General features: G+C 40.9%; 1 protein-coding gene across 1 annotated transcript in view; it reads right to left on the bottom strand.

Annotated features, from left to right (window-relative positions):
• Positions 1-5,621: 5,621 nt before the first annotated feature.
• Positions 5,622-21,430, bottom strand: part of LOC135226994 (A-kinase anchor protein 10, mitochondrial-like) — a 586,899-nt gene continuing 571,090 nt past the window's right edge. Inside the window, exon 10 of the mRNA XM_064266721.1 lies at positions 5,622-8,071. Coding sequence (XP_064122791.1) covers positions 7,901-8,071 — 171 coding nt within the window. The 3' untranslated portion in view covers positions 5,622-7,900. The remainder of the gene's footprint in view (positions 8,072-21,430) is intronic.

Below are 21,430 nucleotides of genomic sequence, written 5' to 3'. Positions count from 1 at the left end.
ATTTCAAGTTTATTTCACTAAAAATACTTTAGCATTAAGTTTACTGAAGTACATAATTCTTATATCATTATACTGTAATCCTTATATCATTAGCTTGAAAACATTTAGTGATGAAATTTGGAAACATTCCTTTGTTACAGGTAAAACTGAGGTGTAATGAAAAAGTTGTCATTTTTGAAAGAGAGGATGGAACATACATCCTACCTATGTGAACTCTCGAGCAAGACTGAGAGTTTCCAGCCCTGCGATTGGCTTATCAACAGCCAATCAGGAGCGTCGTAAGGGATAGGTCCAGACATCAGATGCACGGCTGTTGTGAATCTACAATAGTGGGAGAGATGAAGGTAGAGAAGAGATGGGAAGAATCCTTGTCGGGGGAGGACAGGGGCAGGCTTAGGAGGAAGAAAAACAAAGCAGTAAAGAAGCTGGTAGGCTCAGGCAGGCTAAGGCAGTACTATGATGTCAAGGGGCATATGATAACATCTATATATATAACTGGGAACACATTATTATTATTATAAAGGATTAGATTATCCAGACCTCTGAGACTGGGAACAAGTGATGGGATGAAGAAAATGCTGAAAATATCATAAGCCAGAAAGGAAAGAAAAGCACCATAGATATTGCCCAAAACAAGCTAAAAAAGATCAAAATGGTAATGTACTTAGAATGGAAGAATACATCCTGAAAAGATGGAAAGAGTACTATGAACAACTGATGAACAAAATCAGATATAAAACTTTAGAATATCTCCTCAGCGTTTATAGATTAGACAGACTTACTCTGCCTATAACTTAGTGTTCACTGTGGACAGAAGTACATCAAGGACAATATTTGGACTGTACAGTTTTTACAACTTTTCTTTAATGAAAAATGCTGTGATATGAAATATTTATTAAACGAACAGTGAAAATAATACAAAATGTGACTACAATATCTTTTGATGGTTACAAGAGTTGGAAAGAGGTGGTAGCTGAAACGTTATGAGTATGCAATGTATCAATAAACCACTGTTCTACTTTATTCAATTTCATTATGATAATTTATTTTCTATTTAGGTACAAAAATGATAGTAATTGTCTTGCAAGCTGTTATATGTACCAATGACTCATCAATATATGCAGGCATAATAAAAACAAAAAGACACATCAACCCATCAGATTTCATTATTCTATCAGAGGTATCCATGTCCACTAAAATTTAAAAATTATTTCATACTTAACATAATTAGTAAGCACACTAGGTTTACTGGCCTGAAACTATGTGACAATGGTTTGTACTTGATGGAAGTACTAGTCTGATAAGCACTTTTGATTTATCGCACAATAAAATGAACAAACACAACCGAAACTTTCCTGCTTACACCTCTGAGCAACTTTGGGCAGTGATGTGGTGTTCAAGATGGGTTCTAACATGCTTCCAAGAGGGAAGAGAAGAATTTTGCCAGATGCTGCAAAACTTGCTGAAAAAATAAAGCATGGTTTTAGGGCAAACATGAAACACAGACAAACCTTGTCTATTCTATTGCCCTTTAACTACTAACAACTCTGCTGATGAAAAGGAAAAGAATTTACCCCATCCAAGGCTTTCCAAGAAACATATCTGCTTTGTTACATGCAAATGCTCCTGGTAGCCATTATTGGAAACCAGTGGCAGTTGGACATACAAAGAAACCACATGCCCTGTGAGGATTGATGGATAGGCTAACAATGGTTTAGTATCATTTAGCAAAGGTTTGGTTCACCTCCAAGGTCATAACCAATTTCATAATCACTTTTGTAAGGAGATTGTTCATCATCAGACACAGGATCTTGGCACTGCTAGACATTGGGTGGAAGCTTTATTCTTCATAGACAATGTACCTGTGCATTCTAATGCAACTCTGCTGGTTGTGACAAAGGTCATATTAGGGTTATTTGCTTGCCTTCTAATATAACTGTACTCATTCAACCAATAGATCAAAGTATCAATGTTGCAATAAAACAGCTTTACCAGAGGAAGTTACTGGAGGAGGTGATGGTGGTGTTTGAGGACACGGCAGAAAAGAAGCAAGGCTTGATAGTCATACGGGGAATGGACACTGGAGAATCTTTGAAGATATTCACTTAAGTCTGCCATTTAGGAGGACTGGTAAACCCCTTCATAAGTTTTTAAAAGTCCTGCCATCATAAGCACATCATGCAGTGCAAAAAGGTACATGACAGAACACTTTTTTCCCTATGTTAAGAACAACAATGCTAGTATTTGTGCAAGAACAAAAAGAGGTTTGCTTTTTTGTGTACAACGTATTTTCAATGTTATAATGTTTACTGGGTTCAGGCAAAATTGGAAAAAAAAAAAAGATAGTGATACCCATATTCTATGGTAATGTAGTATTGTAGGTACTGTACACCTACCATTTTGTGAGTTGCACATAAGAGAAAAAAAGGTTCTTTTTTTAATTCAAGTGTTTTTTTAGTGTTATACAACATTTTTGCAAAATAGGTGAAACACAGTGATACCTGCTTTATTCAGTAGTGTACTGTCTGTACAGTACACCTATCATATTGCTTGTTGCATTTGAGAGAAAAAAGGGATTTTGACGAAGGAAAAATCTATTTCTGGGCTCAGTTTGTGTCGCTTTCGTGAAATAATCCTTAAGTTTCATTATTTCTAGGTAAATGATACTAACATTATACCAGAGAAAAAAATAAATTCAGGAGGATGTTAGAATAACTGACTCGCTACACCCTAAATAAAAAGAGGGTGTCGGTATGGTATCTGGGGCGAGTGAGACCACTACCACGAACTCTTGTCATTTTGAATTCCTCCTTCATCAGAATCCCCCACTCCTGAAAGAGCTGATACAACAGCCCCCCCCTCGGAGTCAGCAACTACTACTACTACCAATAACCACCGAAGCACGCCGACTGCAGGCGCCTCTTGGTAGCCATCCTTGTCGTTAGATGCCAATCTTGGCTGCAGGGCGGGGAATAGGGGGGGATTTCACTGGGTGACACTGAACCCTGCCCCAGAAATAGATTTTTTCCTTCGTCAAAACCCTTTTCCCTTTCTTTCTGGGCTCAGTTCGTGTCGCTTCGTAAAAATAGTACCAGAAAATTAGCACAAAGATTGGAAAAATAAGAACGAGGAAGGTCTCAATTATAAAACGAAAGAAGTAAAAAAGGAATAAATATAATCTGAGTTTGAGAGCTTACAAAGTTATCATAAAATTAAAGTTAACTTAAAAACTAATGAATGAAATTATATACAGTTAACCTTAAAATTTCACTTAAACTAACTTATGATAACTTAACTAATACAAGTGAGGTTCAATAAAGCAGCACATCAAGGAAGAACACTCACTGAAAATTATATAAATATGATTACAAGCATCTCAATTATATATTGGTGTGCTTCTCTACCATAAAAATAAGAGGAGCAACACCGATCCATTACAGATAACATATATACAATATAGTCGTGGGTGCCCCTAGCAAAAAAATAAGGGACACTCCACCATAGGTATCCTCCTAAGCAGCTAAGGCTGAAGGACCAAAAGAGCATAACTGTAGGGTTAGGTGCATTATTAGTTGAGGCAGGTAGTAAGGAAATCTGGATCTTCGACTACAACTACTGAGCAGTGTCAGGGAAAACTATGTTTCCCGCTGCCACTGCTGGAATTTTAGAGATTCAAGGACTTGAGATAATGACGCTTGAAAACTGTCGGCGATTTTCCAGCCCGTATACTTCTTTAAGTCATCAAAGTTCATATGTTGGAAATAATTGATGGAGGTGGCTACTGCCCTGATGTCATGGGCTTTGGGAAATGATTCAGGGTTTGCTTGTTTAATAAAGTAAAGGATTTGTTGCCTAATTCCCTTTATTGAAATAGTACCACCTTTTTCCCTCATGAAGAGGGGGCCTGAGGATCTAGAGGATGTCCTAGACAGAAAGGCTCGTAAGGCCGTCACCGGACAAGAGAAGGGTCTTGAGGAAGAAGGATGACCTTCCAAGGGGCCCATCTCATTAAGGGGTCCTCATTCTTTGCCAAAAAACTACGATCTGGAGATAGTAAGACCTCTCCTGAGGGGAGGAATTCTACATGTCCAGCATCTCTGGAAAGGGTCGACAGTTCTGATATTCTAGCTCCTAAGGCCAAACTTAGCAAAAATAGAGTTTTCTTCAGTAGCATTATATATGTACAAGAAACGTTGTCAGTGTCTGAAGCCAGCTTGAGAATGTCATTCAAGACCATGAGACTGAAGTAGGTCTTTCAGAAGGTCTGAGCCTAGCACAAGCTTTAGGAATAGACGTAAAGTAGGAGTCTGTTAAGTCTATTTGAAAACCAAACTGAAAGATTTTCTTTAAAGCTGATTTATTAGTGGTAATAGTGCTAGCCACTAATCCTTTTTCAAATAAAGATCTGAAAAAGGATATAGCCAGGTTGACTGCCATGGTTCTGGTGTTTGTTTCCTTCAGGAAAGTTGCTAACTTCTTAACAGCATCATAATGCCTCAAAGTTGATTCTCTCTTATCTGATTCTAAGAAAAGAATATTCTGAGGATCAATATTTGCATTTCTTTTAGCCGCAAACTTCATGAAGTCCATAAAGTTAGGGTTTTGAGAATTCCTGAGGAAGCGAACACAGTCCTCATTTGTAATGACTGAGATAGTTTGGGATTGGGGATCCGTCGAGGTCGGAGACCCAGTTCCAGAAGCAGAGGATACCAGTTGCTCTTGGGCCAGTTCGGGGCTACTAGAGCTACTTGTCCCTTGAATGTCCTGAGTTTGTTCAGGACTTTCAATAGAAGATTCACTGGAGGAAAGATGTATATCTTCTCCCACTGATTCCAATCTATGGACATGGCGTCTATGGCATAAGCCAGAGGGTCCAGGTTGGGGGCCACATAGCAAGGGAGCTTGTGGTTCGCTTGAAATGCGAATAGATCTACTTGGAGACCTGGAACACTCCGGCGTATCCACTGGAATGACTTGTTGTCCAGGGACCACTCTGATTCTAGAGGAACTGATCGAGACAGGGCGTCCGCTATCACGTTCCTTACTCCCGCTAAACGGGTGGAGGATAGGTGCCATTTGTACTTGGTTGCTAGAGAGAAAATGGCTATCATGACATGGTTCACATGTTTTGATTTGGATCCTCCCCTGTTGATGCAGTGCACTACCACTGCACTGTCCAAGACCAGCTTTATATGAGAGTTCTTTGCTGGAAGAAGCCTCGTTCAGAGTGAAGAAAATACTGCCATGACTTCCAATACGTTTATGGAAGAACAGAAATGAAAAAATCACATGTTCCCAAGTTCGCTAACGAAAAAGGATGGCCACCAGATGCGCTGCGGCTGTCGGCATGGTGGGTAGCGTAGTAGTAGTAGTTGCTGAACTCCGATGATGTGTATCAGCTCTTTCAGGAGGGGGATTCTGATGAAGGAGAATTCTAAATGACAAGAGGTTCGTGGTAGTGGTCTCACTCGCCCCAGATACCATACTGACACCCTCTTTTTATTTAGGGTGAGCGAGTCAGTTATTCTGACATCCTCCTGAATTTATTTTTTCTCTGGTATAATGTTAGTATCATTTACCTAGAAATAATGAACTTAAGGATTATTTCACGAAGCGACACGAACTGTGCCCAAAAATATAGGTTTGCTTTTTTGTTTTTATTAATTATTTATGATGTACATATATTTTTTGTTAAAAATATTGAAAAATAAGCTACCCTATTGCCTTTTGTACCAAGTTTTCAGTTTAACTTGTGATGTTTGCTGGCTATGCAGCATTGACAAAGTAGGGGTACAAGGGTACAGAGTTGCTGATTTATATCCGTATTTTTATTTGACCTACCCGGAGTTCGACCATATCTGACAGAGCTCGTCACTGAGGATTGAAGGTTTACAATATCACGGTGTTTAGAAGATTATTTACTCCCTCCCAGACAGCTGCACCTTAAAAGCCAAAAATCCAACAAAATGGCAATACGTAGTATAATGATGATCAATCAGTACTTGCTAAATGTAGAATTCACTCTCACCAATTAGTGAGAGCATTTCAAGAGAAAATGTATTGAAAAAAATGCTAATGAAATAAGGGGAAATGTGACATGATTAGTAATAGGCAGTCCTGCTGCAAAGCAAACACCCAATGAACAATGAACATGGCTTTTAACAACAATGCAGTTTTACAAAAAGTCAGAAAGGTGATTTGCATACCAGTGGCTCCAGGTGAGCAAAATCAGACAAAGGACTACCAAACTTATGGGAACACTAGGTCACAAACATAGGCATTTATATGGCCGGTGGAGTAGTGACAAACAAAAAATTACCTACTATATACCACCAACATTATGCATCTGACCATATATTTATAAAACTTAGCTTTATATTTATAAAACTTAGCTTGAAGAGTATAATTCCATATGTATTTGGCTTTTGAGAGAGAATAAAAAGGTTAAAAAGCATTGAATCTAACATTATTTGGATTAAAAAAAATAGAAAACCTGAAATTTTCAAGTGGGTTAAGAACCAAATAGGACACTGACATTCCAACTAATATTCATCAAAATGTATAAAATATTTAGAACATAGTAACTGCTCATCAGCTTGCCACAAACCTTTTATGAAGTAATTTTTTTGCTTACACTCAATGCCTTATCACACCAAGCACAATGACAAAGTACTATATTAAAAATCCAATTACGTACATAGAATTTATTGATGTTATGCTATTATATCTTTAACTGTGAACACCCTGAAACTGTGTATCAATACAAACCAAATGGATAAAAAAGTACAAATAGACGACCTTTCAGTGCCAGCACAAAAATTCCAACACAAAAGACACCTAACAAAGCTAAGGAGTCCTGTGCTTACAACAATGCCAGATATCTATCTTCATTTTCTCTCCGCCAACTCTGCTGATTTCCCCAATATGGCTGGAATAAAGAACACAATGTCCTATGTTAATTTCTTGCAGTATATTTATTAGAGATTCACAGGTTTGTGGAACATATGGCTACAAAGTAATATCTATGCACATGAGAGAGAGAGAGGGGGGGGGGGAGAGAGAGAGAGAGAGAGAGAGAGAGAGAGAGAGAGAGAGAGAGAGAGAGAGAGAGAGAGCACCAAGTTATGCTTCTTTTATTTGGGAAACTTCTAGGCACAGCAGGCAGCACTGAAGCCTTGACAACCTGACCAAATAAAAGCCCTTCAATCATTAAAACCTTGAAGACCATACAAATTATTCAACTCTGTGTTCATAGCCTGAATTCCACCATTCACCATATGCTAGGGTTAAAATAAAATACTCATGACAACCAAAATCATATACGTACATGACACCATTAATATAAATATCATTGTAAATGGGAAAGGTTCTCTCATCATCACCCAAAAATATCACAACTCTCCGGAAAGAGACTCAGGTTTTAAGGCAATTATACAGGAGATATTCTGTGCCTATTATAATTAGAAAATTTTCTTGATACTTAGTATAGCAGTTTATGAATACCTCAACATAAAGTATTATTAATAGCAAAAGCAGTGTATGATCATAAAGTTTTGTCAGCATGCACTTAACTGAAACACAAAGCCAGTAAGATTGTCAATTGTGTTAAAACAGTATTAAAACACTGAATTTAATTTTTTCTTTAAATGTTAAATTTTCTGAAAAGGAAATATTTCAAAAAACTTTATAAATAATTATTTTCAAGCACTGTATAAACCTTCAAAGCCAATGTGTAGCACAGTTCAAAATATTTAACTACACTGTAATGTAAAACTAAATCTGGATGAAATCCCACATCAGTAGTTACCAGAAAGTAAGAATGTTTCTTTGGGTTTACAAACATTAACAAGATTTTATACACCCCATTTAAAGAAGAGACTCCTTCTTTTTAAACAGGTTATCATGAAGGGAATACATCACTTAAATTGTCTTGTGAAACTGATGACGGAGAGAGAGGAGGCACTGATGATGTGACACTTGACCGCGTGCTGCTATGCTGTGAGCCCAGCGTGATGCTTGTCACATCTTTAATGATCATCTCAGCAACTTTGTAGGCCATATCCTCCTTAACCTTTGAAATAAAATATAAATTAATACCATCTATTTCTTAATTAAAAGGTTTTGATATAGGAAAAACCTATTTTTGGTGGTCTCTGTTGAGTCCTCAAGGATTACCCTTTCCCTGGTCTATTCAGAGCTCCATGGTGGCCAGATTAATGTTAATGAATTCTCTTAACTGGTCTTGGGGTCAGGTATTGTGCGTCATAATGATAAACATTATAACATGTGATAGAGTATAAATGGACTTAGAATAAGAGGGCACTTTCTATTATCCTCAGCAAATACTGATACACAGTTTCAAGATGTCAAAAACCACAAGAAGAAGAAGTGGTTGTGCGCATATGAACCGTCATATTGTTTACACAACCAAAATCTAACCATGCTGCCATTCCTTTCTGTTGGTCAATGCAGGATGATCCCTTAACCAAATCCCATGTCTTTACATCAGGGAAGTTGAAGGGTTTTGAGGACTCAACAGCAACCCCCCAAAATTTAGGTTTTTCCTAAGTCAAAACCTGTTTTTTGATAGTGTAGTCGCAGCCTCGTCCTCAAGGAGCTTTACTAAGAAATTGACATATGACAAAAAGCTTATTAATTTTAATCCCAACAACCCAAAAACATTTTTGGTCCAGGGTCAGTCATTCTTTATTCCAAATACCTTTAAGTTTGGTAGCAAAGAACAAGAAACTACATGTGAACTCACATTTTTAGGGTGAAGTTCTGTGATGATTTATCTAAGCATGCTGTGTATGGTTGCAGTATTATTAATAATAACAACAATAATAATAAGTTTTATTGAAAGATATTGCTGCATCAGCTGCATTCAACTTGTAAATAGTCTTCTCTATTTTTCTAACAATAGCTTTCTCTCTGCTACTACAACTGGCGAGTATTGCGCCGATATTACTCATCAGGAGGAGTCAATTTCGGGGATATTGCTTAAAATTTATTTATTTGTCACAGTACATGAACAAATAAAATATACAAGTCGATTCTAGTGGCCCCAACGTTTTTCTCTCGGTAATCATCCGAGCATGATCACGGCAGTGGATCGGAGAGGACTGTAGGTGTTGTCAAGATCTACTCAATATATAGCGGCAGGTCAGCAGGGGGTCAACCGCGAGCTGCATTTTCATTGGCTGGTGGCGCAATGCGCTCCAGCTATTGGTTGAAAGAAGTTTTCTTCAAGACGCTTCTCGTCGTTGAAGGTTGCGCTGTTGCAGCCTAGCTGATCGTCGAGGCTGGGGCAAGACTTCCCTGGGCGCTGTGCACGACGGCTCCCGTTGTCATTTGGCTGATGGGCTGCTTGTCTCATCTGGTATTCTTTGATCGGGAGTGTCGTTCGGTCTGGTATTATTTGTGCTATTATTTATGCACATAGGTCTCCTTAGGTTGGTGGGGAGGAGAGCACTTCCTGTGCGTATTCAATGAGGGCTTCTCTTGTTGTATGAGGAGTGGCCTCGAGCAGTCGCAAACGCCGTTGGTCAGGAGCCTCCCTATTATCTTAATATTCTTGATAATACCGTCGCGGGAGATGGCTTCCTGGTGTGCTGTCATGGTATGGTTTTTAATTGCCCCTTCTTGTGCGTGGCAAGAAAATCCTCTTGGACAGTTCATAAAAGTCATACCAACGTAAGAGCCGGGACATCCACGGACGGGGCATGAGAATTGGTAGACTACATTCGACTGTTTCAAGAGGTCTCTTGCTGGGGGGGTCGGGTTGTTCTTCATGATAAGGTCGCGGGTACGTCGATTTTGGTAATAAATCACGAGTTCGAGTTCTTTGTCGACTTCGGTGGGGTCACATTTTCTTTTGATGATTTTTCTCAATGCATCTTCGTCCTCACGGTGACATGCGTGCATTCTGGCTTTGTAAAACAGCTTGATCTTCTCATGGGGGTGGGGCTGCGGTCTCTCACTCTCGCTATACCACCGATCCAACGCTGTTCGGACTTCTTTATTAATAAGTCGATTCGGATACCAGTTATTAACGAGTACCTGAGTGACTCGGTCGAGTTCTTTGTGAGTGTCCTGCCAGGAAGAACAGTGCGTGAGGGCCCTCCGAATGTAGGCCCTGACTGTGGTGTTCTTGAACCGTGCAGGACATTCGCTGTCACCATTCAGGCAAAGTCCTAAGTTTGTTTTCTTTGTATATACCGAAGTTTTTAGACCATCGTCGGTCTTGGAGACGAGGACGTCGAGAAAGGGGAGCCGGCCTTCGTTGCTGCATTCGACGGTATAATTCAGCGAACTGCACTGCTGGACTTATTAATAAAGAAGTCCGAACAGCGTTGGATCGGTGGTATAGCGAGAGTGAGAGACCGCAGCCCCACCCCCATGAGAAGATCAAGCTGTTTTACAAAGCCAGAATGCACGCACGTCACTCCGTGAGGACGAAGATGCATTGATAAAATCATCAAAGAAAATGTGACCACCGAAGTCGACAAAGAACTCGAACTCGTGATTTATTACCAAAATCGACGTACCCAGCGACCTTATCATGAAGAACAACCCGACCCCCCCAGCAAGAGACCTCTTGAAATAGTCGAATGTAGTCTACCAATTCTCATGCCCCGTCCGTGGATGTCCCGGCTCTTACGTTGGTATGACTTCTATGAAACTGTCCAAGAGGATTTCTTGCCACGCACAAGAAGGGGCAATTAAAAACCATACCATGACAGCACACCAGGAAGCCATCTCCCGCGACGGTATTATCAAGAATATTAAGATAATAGGGAGGGCTCCTGACCAACGGCGTTTGCGACTGCTCGAGGCACTCCTCATACAACAAGAGAAGCCCTCATTGAATACGACACAGGAAGTGCTCTTCCTCCCCACCAACCTAAGGAGACCTATGTGCATAAATAATAGTCACAAATAATACCAGACCGAACGGACACTCCCGATCAAAGATATACCAGATGAGACAAGCAGCCCATCAGCCAATGACAACGCGAGCCGTCGTGACACAGCGCCCAGGGAAGTCTTGCCCCAGCCTCGACGATCAGCTAGGCTGCAACAGCGCAACCTCAACGACGAGAAGCGTCTTGAAGAAAACTTCTTTCACCAATAGCTGGAGCGCATTGCGCCACCAGCCAATGAAAATGCAGCTCGCGGTTGACCCCCTGCTGACCTGCCGCTATATATTGAGTAGATCTTGACAACACCTACAGTCTACTCCGATCCACTGCCGTGATCATGCTCGGATGATACCGAGAGAAACGTTGGCCACTAGATCGACTTGTATAGTTTTATTTGTTCATGTACTGTGACAAATAAATAAATTTTAAGCAATATCCCCGAAATTGATCCTCCTGATGAGTAACATCGGCGCAATACTCGCCAGTTGTAGTAGCAGAGAGAAAGCTATTGTTAGAAAAATAGAGAAGACTATTTACAAGTTTGAATGCAGCTGATGCAGCAATATCTTTCAATAAAACTTGTTTGAAAGAGGGTCTCCTTCCAAACAATAATAATAATAATAATAATAATAATAATAATAATAATAATAATAATAATAATAATACTAATAATAATAATAATAATAATAATAGCCATGGATACTGGCTCAAAAACTCAAGCCCTACACCCACGAATAGCAGAACAACTCCAGCATTGTATCTCAAATCACCAAGCACCAAATGGATGACCACAGAAGAACATCCTTAGTACAAAAAGACAAGAGTAAGGGAAATATACCCAGTAACTACAGGCCTATCACCTGCCTACCATAATGTGGAAGTTACTAACAGGTATCATCAGTGAAAAAAAGGGCTATACAACTACCTAGAGAGACAAACACCATCCCCCACCAACAGAAAGGCTGCAGAAGGAAGTAGGGGCACTAAAGACCAGCTCCTGATAGACAAAATGGTAATGAAGAAACAGTAGGAGAAAGGAAAACCAACCTAAGCATGGCATGGATAGACTATAAGAAAGCTCGACATGATACCACACACATGTTCTAATAGAATGCCTGAAAATATATGGGGCAGAGGAAATACCATCACTTCCTCAAAAATACAATGCGCAACTGGAATACAATACTTACAAGCTCTGGAATAAGACTAGCAGAGGTTAATATCAGGAGAGGGATCTTCCAGGGCGACTCACTGTCCCCACTACTCTTCGTAGTAGCCATGATTCCCATGACAAAAGTACTACAGAAGATGGATGCCGGGTACCAACTCAAGAAAAGAGCAACAAAATCAAACCATCTGATGTTCATGGACGACAATCAAGCTGTATGGTAAGAGCATCAAGGAAATAGATACCCTAATCCAGACTGAAGGATAAAGCTACCCAGATGGGGAGCAACATCAAACAATAGATGAGACAGGATACAAATACCTGGGAATAATGAGGAGGAGATATAAAACACCTAGAGATGAAGGACACGATCAGGAAAGAATATATGCAGAGACTCAAGGTGATACTCAAAGTCAAAACTCAACGCCGGATATATGATAAAAGCCATAAACACATGGGCAGTGCCAGTAATCAGATACAGCGCAGGAATAGTGGAATGGACGAAGGCAGAACTCCGCAGCATTGATCAGAAAGCCAGGAAACAAATGACAATACACAAAGCACTTACACCAAGAGCAAATACGGACAGACTATACATAACACGAAAGGAAGGAGGGAGAGGACTACTAAGTATAGAGGACTGCGTCAGCATCGAAACAGAGCACTGGGGCAATATCTGAAAACCAGTGAAGACGAGTGGCTAAAGAGTGGCATGGGAAGAAGGATACTAATAAAAGTAGACGAAGACCCAGAAATATACAGAGACGGCAGGAAAGACAGAAAGAACAGAGGACTACGGCACAACAAACCAATGCACGGACAATACATGAGACAGACTAAAGAACTAGCCAGCGATGACAATTGGCAATGGCTACAGAGGGGAGAGCTCAAGAAGGAAACTGAAGGAATGATAACAGCGGCACAAGATCAGGCCCTAAGAACCAGATATGTTCAAAGTACGATAGACGGAAATAACATCTCTCCCATATGTGGAGTGCAATACGAAAAATGAAACCATAAACCACATAGCAAGTGAATGCCCGGCACTCGCACAGAACCAGTACAAAAAGAGGCATGATTCAGTGCAAAAAGCCCTCCACTGGAGCCTGTGCAAGAAACATCAGCTACCTTGCAGTAATAAGTGGTACGAGCACCAACCTGAGGGAGTGATAGAAAACGATCAGGCAAAGATCCTCTGGGACTATGGTATCAGAACGGATAGGGTGATACGTGCAAACACCAGACGTGACGTTGATTGACAAAGTCAAGAAGAAAGTATCACTCATTGATGTCGCAATACCATGGGACAAAAACCAGAGTTTGAGAGAAAGAGAGGGAAAAAATGGATAAGTAATCCAAGATCTAAAAAATGGAAAATAAGAAGGATATGGGATATGCCAGTGGAAATTGTACCCATAATCATAGGAGCACTAGGCACGATCCCAAGATCCCTGAAAAGGAATCTAGAAAAACTAGAGGCTGAAGTAGCTCCAGGACTCAGCAGAAGAGTGTGATCCTAGAAAAAACACACATAGTAAGAAAAGTGATGGACTCCTAAGGAGGCAGATGCAACCCGGAACGGAAACCCCACTATAAAATACCACCCAGTCGAATTTGGAAGACTTGTGATAGAAGCAATAAATAAAATAATAATAAAATAATAATAAAATAATAATAAAATAATATCCTTTTATTCAGCTCAGGGCCATATACATGGAATATACAAAATGCAGACAGTAACATACACAATCTAGATACATGAGACAACATGATAAAAAAATGAATAATCGGCACTTATCCACCAAATAGCTGAGGTAGCATAAAAGATAGTAATCATAATACTGGTAATAACAGTAGTAATATTGGTGAGAAAAAAAATGCATTGCGAGTTATAACAGTTAGTGCACAGATCACATAACTTAAATTTCATCTAGAGACCTTCAGTGGTTACAGTAGTCAGGTCCAGAGAGCTAAATACAAAAATTGAATGTAAAAAAAACCTTTAACTTGATAGTATTCACAGTAATAATGAAAAAGTAAAATCAGCAATAAATATAATAGTAATAATAAATATAATAATAATGACAGAATCTGTAGATGACATCTTGCCAATACAGAGATTAAGTCCTTTAGGGGACAAAGGCCTCATTTTCCCATCTTTCCCACAATTCGATCTTCTTCTTGCTTCACTCCTTAGGATGCTTTGTATGAGCGAGTTGCTGCTGTTTCTCACTCAGGTTACCAGCGTGGAGATTGTTCGCCTTACAGTGATTTTTAAATTGTCCAGGTGGTTTTCTATGAACATCTGTGTGGCGGAGTGGTAGCGGGGGAGTTTGTTTTGTGAGGTGTCTCAAAAAAAATTGTCATTGGTGGCACACAGTGATACATCTCATGGTCTCTCGGGTATAGTTCATCCAGAGGGAGCACCCATAGATACTGTAGCATTACGAGTGGAAGAGCAGCAGTTTATGTCTCGGTGACAGAAGGCAAACCTCCTTGCAATCATGTTGCCAGTTGCACATAGTTCACGACGCCTCTGTTCAATGTCTGCCGTATCTTTTAGGTCATTGGTGATAATGTGACCCAAATACGGAATTTTGCGCACAAATTCCAACCGATGGTTTCCGAGGAAAATTTGTGGTTCTGCAATATGCTTAAGCGATCTCGGGAGCAGCGACATGCACTGGGTCTTGGTTTCGTTGTAAATTATATCAAATTCCTCTGCATATTGGCGGCAAGTGTTGATGAGTCGTTGCAGACCTTGCACTGATGGGGAAATCAGAACCATATCATCCGCGTAACAGAGGTTGTTTATAGTTGTTCATTGACGGTGCATCCGATTGGGAGTGAGTTCAATTTGACATTCAAGGCATCTGTGTACGTATTAAACAAGTATGGAGAGAGAATGCCCCCTTGTCGAAGCCCGTTTAGGGAGCTGAAGGTGCACGATAATATGTTACCCCATTTTACACAGAATTGCTGTGTGGAGAACCAGCAAAGTAAAATGCCAATGAGATATAGGGGTGTGCCTCTTTCATGCAGCTTCAGGAAGAGCTTCAGGTAGTTTACTCTGTCAAATGCTTTTCTCACATCCACCACAAAACAAAGGAAAACAGGAGACGCTGATGATAGGTAGTAGTTCAGCAATTCTTTCAGCATGCAGATGCAGGTGTCGGTTCAGTGGTTTGCTTTAAGGGGGCCAGCCGGCTAATGCCGATTTTTAACGACAGGACTTTGACATTCATACCACTTAATAAGGTGAATTGGGACATCTCCAAACCGCATATGATTTTCGCCTCTGACCTTCGGTTTTGTGACGCCAGGGCGATTTATCCCGAAAATAACCATTTTTCAAATTCTATCTCCTCCCTTGATATTTAATATTAAGACCTGGGATTACTACCATATATAGACCTGATGTAGACCTCCAATCAAATGGAGAGTTTTTTTTCTAAAAGTCATTTTTTTGCTAGATATGAATTTTTCAATATGGTAAAAAAATAAACCCTATAAATCAGGAGAAAAAAAATTTATAAAAAAAAGACGAAACAAAAATTGGAAAAAAAGGGCTCTATTTGATTGTTCTGAGTTATATACTAAATTCCAATGTTATAGCTTTAAAACTAAGTGAGGAGATAGATTTTGAAGGTCAATAAGTACTATAGTTTTGAGATACGGGCGTTCAAAGTTTTCCTTCGTATTTCTATAAAGACAATGTTAATAAATAATGATATTATGAATTGTATATTTCTTTTTTTTATGTATTAATAACCAAAACTATTTTTATTTAATCATAATTTAAATCATAATGATGATCCCTTTGCTCATATATCGTAGCCTGGGGCACTGCTTGAGGCAAGATGGGGCACTCCTTCCTACGTAACCCCCTCTCTCCCTTTCACTAACTCGGCTTATTACAGCGAATTTTCTTCTGTATGTTAGCGAGATGTTTTCCTTGTATTTTCCTCTTTGGCATGATGACATTCTTGCCGAAACAAAGATAAACAAACGTAAATGCAAGAGAATGTCAGAGGTGAAACTCGAAGGTGTACTCTCTTTTTTACAAAGACAATTTAATAAATCATGATTATTATGAATTTCATATTCCATTTTGGGTATTAAAAAACCAAAACTATGTTATTTATCATAAATGAAGATCTCTTTGCTCAAAGATCGTAGCCTTGGGCACAGTGTGACATGTGCTGTCAGGCAAGAAGGGGGCGTTACTAGGCAACCCTCCCCTCTCCCTTCACTACGCGTATATTATGATATTCTGTAATAATACTTGAGAGATTTTTCTTCGTCTGTATGTTAGCGAGATGTTTTCCTTGTCTTTTCCTCATTGGCATGATGAACTTCTTGCCGAAACATACATAAACATACGTAAAAGCAAGCGAATGTCACGAGGTGAAACTCGAACGTATAACCTACTTGAAGTCTGTGGTCCTACTGATTCATGGTTGAACCAGATACTCACTTCTGCGAGCCACGGAATCTCTACAGATGCCATTTCTCACAATTTCTTTGCCAATAATTATCAAAATTTACAATAACAGAAGAAATATTGCATTTTCTTGTACGGATGAATGTTTTAGGCTTATTGAGTTATGTTTACTAATTACCCTGTAACTACGAAAGTAAGAGGAATTTTGACGAAATATTTCGTATACGTATTCTCAATTGCCATATGAAGCTCCATGAATTTTTTCATGACTTTGCATTTTTCGCCCTATACCACCATATATAGGGGTTCTGGCCGGCCCCCTTAAACCTGAACTGGTTGTCAGTGGTGTGTAGAAAGGGGAGAAGACTCACTAGGAGAACCGACTCAAGTATCTTCGATGCGATCGTTGTGATTGCAATCGGTCGGTAGTTGCCAGGGTCAGCTGCATCCTTTAGCTTGTTTTTGATTAATGGTATCAAGTGAACTAAGAGTAGGGAGTCTGGAAGAAACTGGTGAGTTATGCACGCATTGAATAGGGCAGCTAGCAAAATGTAAATTATCGGTTGGCAGAATTTGAAAGCCTCTGCAGGAAGACCATCACAGCCAGGCGATTTATTATTAGGTAGGTTGTTTATGGGATCGCTGATGTTACCTGGCATAACACGGTCTGTAAAATGAAATTGAATGTTGTCAGTAAGGAGGTTATCTACATCCCTTCAGGAATCCTGATCATTTATGCAATTCAGGATATTGTTGAAGTGATCGCCCCACATACTTGCGATAGCCTCGTCTCCGACTGCTTCCCCTACACTCTGTGATAGCTTTTTAGTTTTGGGATTTAAGGACTGGATATCTTTCCAAAGACAAGGATAATCACCAGATTCTAAGTTTCTAGACATTGTTGTTTTTCATTTAATCTGCAGTGCTTAAGAGAAAGTTTGAACTGAGCTCTTGCCTGTCTCATTAATAATGCAGTGTGTCCTTCCCTCGGGCTACCATTTTGCCTCCACAGTAAAAACATTTCTCGTGAGTATGTATACAGATCTTTAACCAAGTCATTCCAACCAGGTATATTACAAGAATTACCTTGACGAAATCTATACGCAGCCCTGCCCGAAGCAAGCATAGCAGAGATTAAGTTCGAATAGATTTCATTTAGATCCCTCCTGTGGTGGTCATTTCTACAATTTGTGTTAGTACAAAGTAAGGCGTCTGCCGGTTGAACTGCTAACCGCAACCTGGTTTCAGTGGTCGTCCTAAAGAATCTGGTTTTCTGTTGGTTTTTAAAATCCCAGTTTACCGCTGGTGAGCAGTCAGTTAGGGGGTTCACGGCAGGGAGGGATGGGGTACTGAATGACACCTGCAATGGGATGTGATCGTAGCCAGGAGGTTGTAATTGCGTCCGCTCTATTATGTATTTATGTATAGGAGGAGGGAGGGAGGAGCATTACATCGCTAATTTGGAGAGCATGATTTTGACAGAAGCGAGTAAGTTCATTATAAAATTGTTTTGTGGGGTGGGAATTAAGGTCCCCAATTAGTATACAAATATGATCAGCAGGAGAATTGCGAATAATACTGTGTAACTATCCTAGGATCATGCAGTAATGATCGAAATTATTGTTATTTTCCCATGGCATATAAACATTAATTATTAGGATTTTAGAGTTCCCTACTGTCAATTGAAGCCCCCAGCAATCTGTCACTCCTGTAGGTCATCACCTTTATCATATTGTCTAACGATTTTTGTCACAGGAAAGAAAGACCCCCTTTCGGGTGACTGGCTGTGATTTGATCTGTAACTTGCATCGATGAAGTCGAAAAGGTTCTGAAGTCTTCATGTATTGAATTGCAGATGGCAAGGTCATGTGGTCAGAGAAGCGCTTCTTGCAATGCAATGATGCCTTTGAAGTTTTTGCAGAACATGTTTAGAAGAGGAATGTTCCGCTTGAGGCCAAAAATATTCCAAGAGATTATGTTTAATGTATCCATGGCTACTCACGAACATGGGAGATGAATGCGCTGATCATTTGGGTGGATTGGGGGTTAGCCAGGGGGAGTGGGCAGTCACTCGCCGTGGGCGGTTGGCTGGCACATGCGGTGGAAATGACCCTGGTTGGGGTCTCAGTAAGTTCCCCTGGGGGTGGTTGGTCCCGGATTAGGTTATATCTTGAAACTAATATATTAGGACCAAAATTCTCCCCAGCAATAGTTAGCATACCCGCCTGTTAGGAAGACCCATGGTTTGCCGCTGTACTGCCCATGAGTCAAGACTATCCATGCCACCTACCGATACACAATGTAGTCAAATTTGTTTGAGCTAATAGCAAGTGTTGCTAGAGTGTAAGAAGTGCTTGAACTGGGCATAATGTTTAGTTTGCTAATTCTAGTTTACTTAGAATAGGAGATTTTCTTTTTTAAGGAATCCCGTCCTTAACCAAGAATGACAGGCCACAGGACAATAATAAATGATTGTCAGCCTTTTGCATGACGTATTGTCCATGTCTAAGAGAGCCCAGTTTGCTAATACATACAAGCTCCCGATACTAATGCAATCAAGATCACATATTGTAGCTTGTGAGTTGTGGCTGTATTGGGCCCACTGAACTGAGGGGGCTGACTGAAGTCTAAGCACCTTGTTCAGGGACCAAGTACTACGTAATTGGAACCCTTCTAGAGCGAATCTTTGCAGTGCAAAGGACCAAAGAAAGGAAGTGACAACTTCTACACTAGAGTCAAATCATAAAATCATAAACCAATGGTTCTGTTAATGCAGCCTTGTATTCCATGACTGTTGAAACTGCAAAGCGTTTGTCTTCAAAAGGGATAAGAAATTTTTAAATTGTTTCCCTAGAATTTTTGACGGGGCTCTCAGTATAGATATATGTAACTACATCTTCCAGACATACTGGCATTGCCAGTTATATAAAGTTTGTAATTTCTGGGCTCAGCCCGTGTCGCTTCATGAAATATCCTTTTAGTTCACATTTCTAGGGTAAATATTGCTAACATTACCAGAGAAAAAACCAAAATGGGATGTCAGAGCATTCTGACTCGCTCACCCTATAAAAAGAGGGTGTCGGTATAGTTTCTGGGGCGAGTGAAACCACTACCACGGGCCTCTTGTCAATTAGATCCCTCCTTCACAAAATCCTCCTGCTAGAGAGAGCTGTTACACAGCCCGCGTCAGCAACTACTACTACTAGCGCTCCCACGCCAACACGAGCGCCTCTAGCGGCCATCCTTTCTGTTAGCAGAATCCCGCACACCCGTGTTTTTTCTTGCTGTGCTTTTTTCGCTTTCGTTCTTGGATTATCTTTCGAGATGGAACTTCAAGCTATTGCTGCAACTAAGTTAAGTACTGCCTAAGTGTTTCACGTAATTTTAGCCAGCTAGGGCCCGTTTTACCGCTTTTATTTAGGTTATATGATGGTGCCTTCTACGACATGGCTACAGGCTCGCCCCAACCAGCTTGCCTCGTGTAATTCTTATTCAGCTCCTTCGGTCTCCCATACCGTTGTAGCTATTTCTGTGCAGTATTTATGTTAAGCTTTTCGTGTTGTGCAAGATTTGCTATTCTATTGTTATGGGAATCTAGCTCGATTGAGCTTATGCCTTGTTACCTTAGCTCAGTGTTCATGCATGCATGTGCCTTTGTCTAGGTCTGTTAGGCATATAGGACATACGTCCTTCTCTTTTAGTCCTACCACCCTGGCCGTTGCCCTCCATTCTTACGTACCGGCAGAGGCCAGCTCCCGAGTAGTTAGGCGCCTTCCCTCCCAGGTCGGTTAGCCTAGCTTCTCTAGGACATTTCTTTCTCTTTTACTTTTGATTCCCTTCCTTTCTATTATAATATTTATGCTTATTTTATGTGGCATGTTTGAGATGGTTAGAGATAGCCTAGGCTATCTCTTTCGCCTGGCCTATCCGACCGCGTGGCCCTACCACGTCCACGGTGGACCAGGCGATCGCCCTGAGCCACCGGCTCAGTCACCCCTCCCTGCCTCCCTTTCCCCTACGGGGGACGGGGAGACACGTACCGCTCACTCATGTTGCCACGGCAACCACCCGGGCTCACTCCCCTCCTCCTCTCTTCCCGGAGAGGATACGGGAGTCTTGAGAGGGGGTTCCACGGGGGTGTCTTCAATGCGCTCGGGTTGGGCTGGCCACCTAGCTCGTCCGTGCTCAGACCTCCTCGGGTCCCTTATCGCTCTCTCTCCTACCCCGGTCACCCCCATTTTACCCACTGCGCCAGCGGCGGGCTCCGCTGGTTCCACCAGCTCCATCATCGGGGGGTGATGGAGAAGAGCTCCGCTATATGCTTCTATATTTATTTGTCTTGCTATCATTTTATTTTTAATTTTAATTTTATTTTTGTATTTTATATGTGTGTAATGCTGAAAATTCCGCTAGCCGGCGGAGCGCCAGCTCACCAACCGGGTTCTCCTTCTGCCTGCGAGTTTTTTCTACGGCGGAGCTATGCTCCCGCTGTTTTGGTTTATTTACTACTGGGTTAACTCTCTCTTGTTCCTCCCCACCGTTCTTGTACCCACCCCCGCCGTAAAGCTGGTTGCTAGTTTGGTGAAACTCCTTACCCCGGCGTGCCGGATATTTCTAACTAGCATACCAGATCTACTGGACTCTCACCACTACAGGAGAACAGGAGAAGGTTAACACCTATATCTCCACTCCGGCATATAGCGGAGTGTTATATCTCTTAACGGGCTAGTCCTGTTAATCAGTGTTGATACTCATGTATCTGTCCACTTACAGGTTACCAACTGCCAGGAGTCCGGCTGTAACGCCGTACTGCAGGACCCCTGTGGCCACGAGGCCTGCAGGACCCACGCCGTCTGCGCCATCCGCTATGGGGACATAGCGGTATGGCACCATGAA

The sequence above is a fragment of the Macrobrachium nipponense genome, chromosome 15 (genome assembly GCF_015104395.2).
Source record: "Macrobrachium nipponense isolate FS-2020 chromosome 15, ASM1510439v2, whole genome shotgun sequence".
NCBI classification, from domain to species: domain Eukaryota; kingdom Metazoa; phylum Arthropoda; class Malacostraca; order Decapoda; family Palaemonidae; genus Macrobrachium; species Macrobrachium nipponense.
This window is presented reverse-complemented; position numbering and strand designations above follow the sequence as displayed.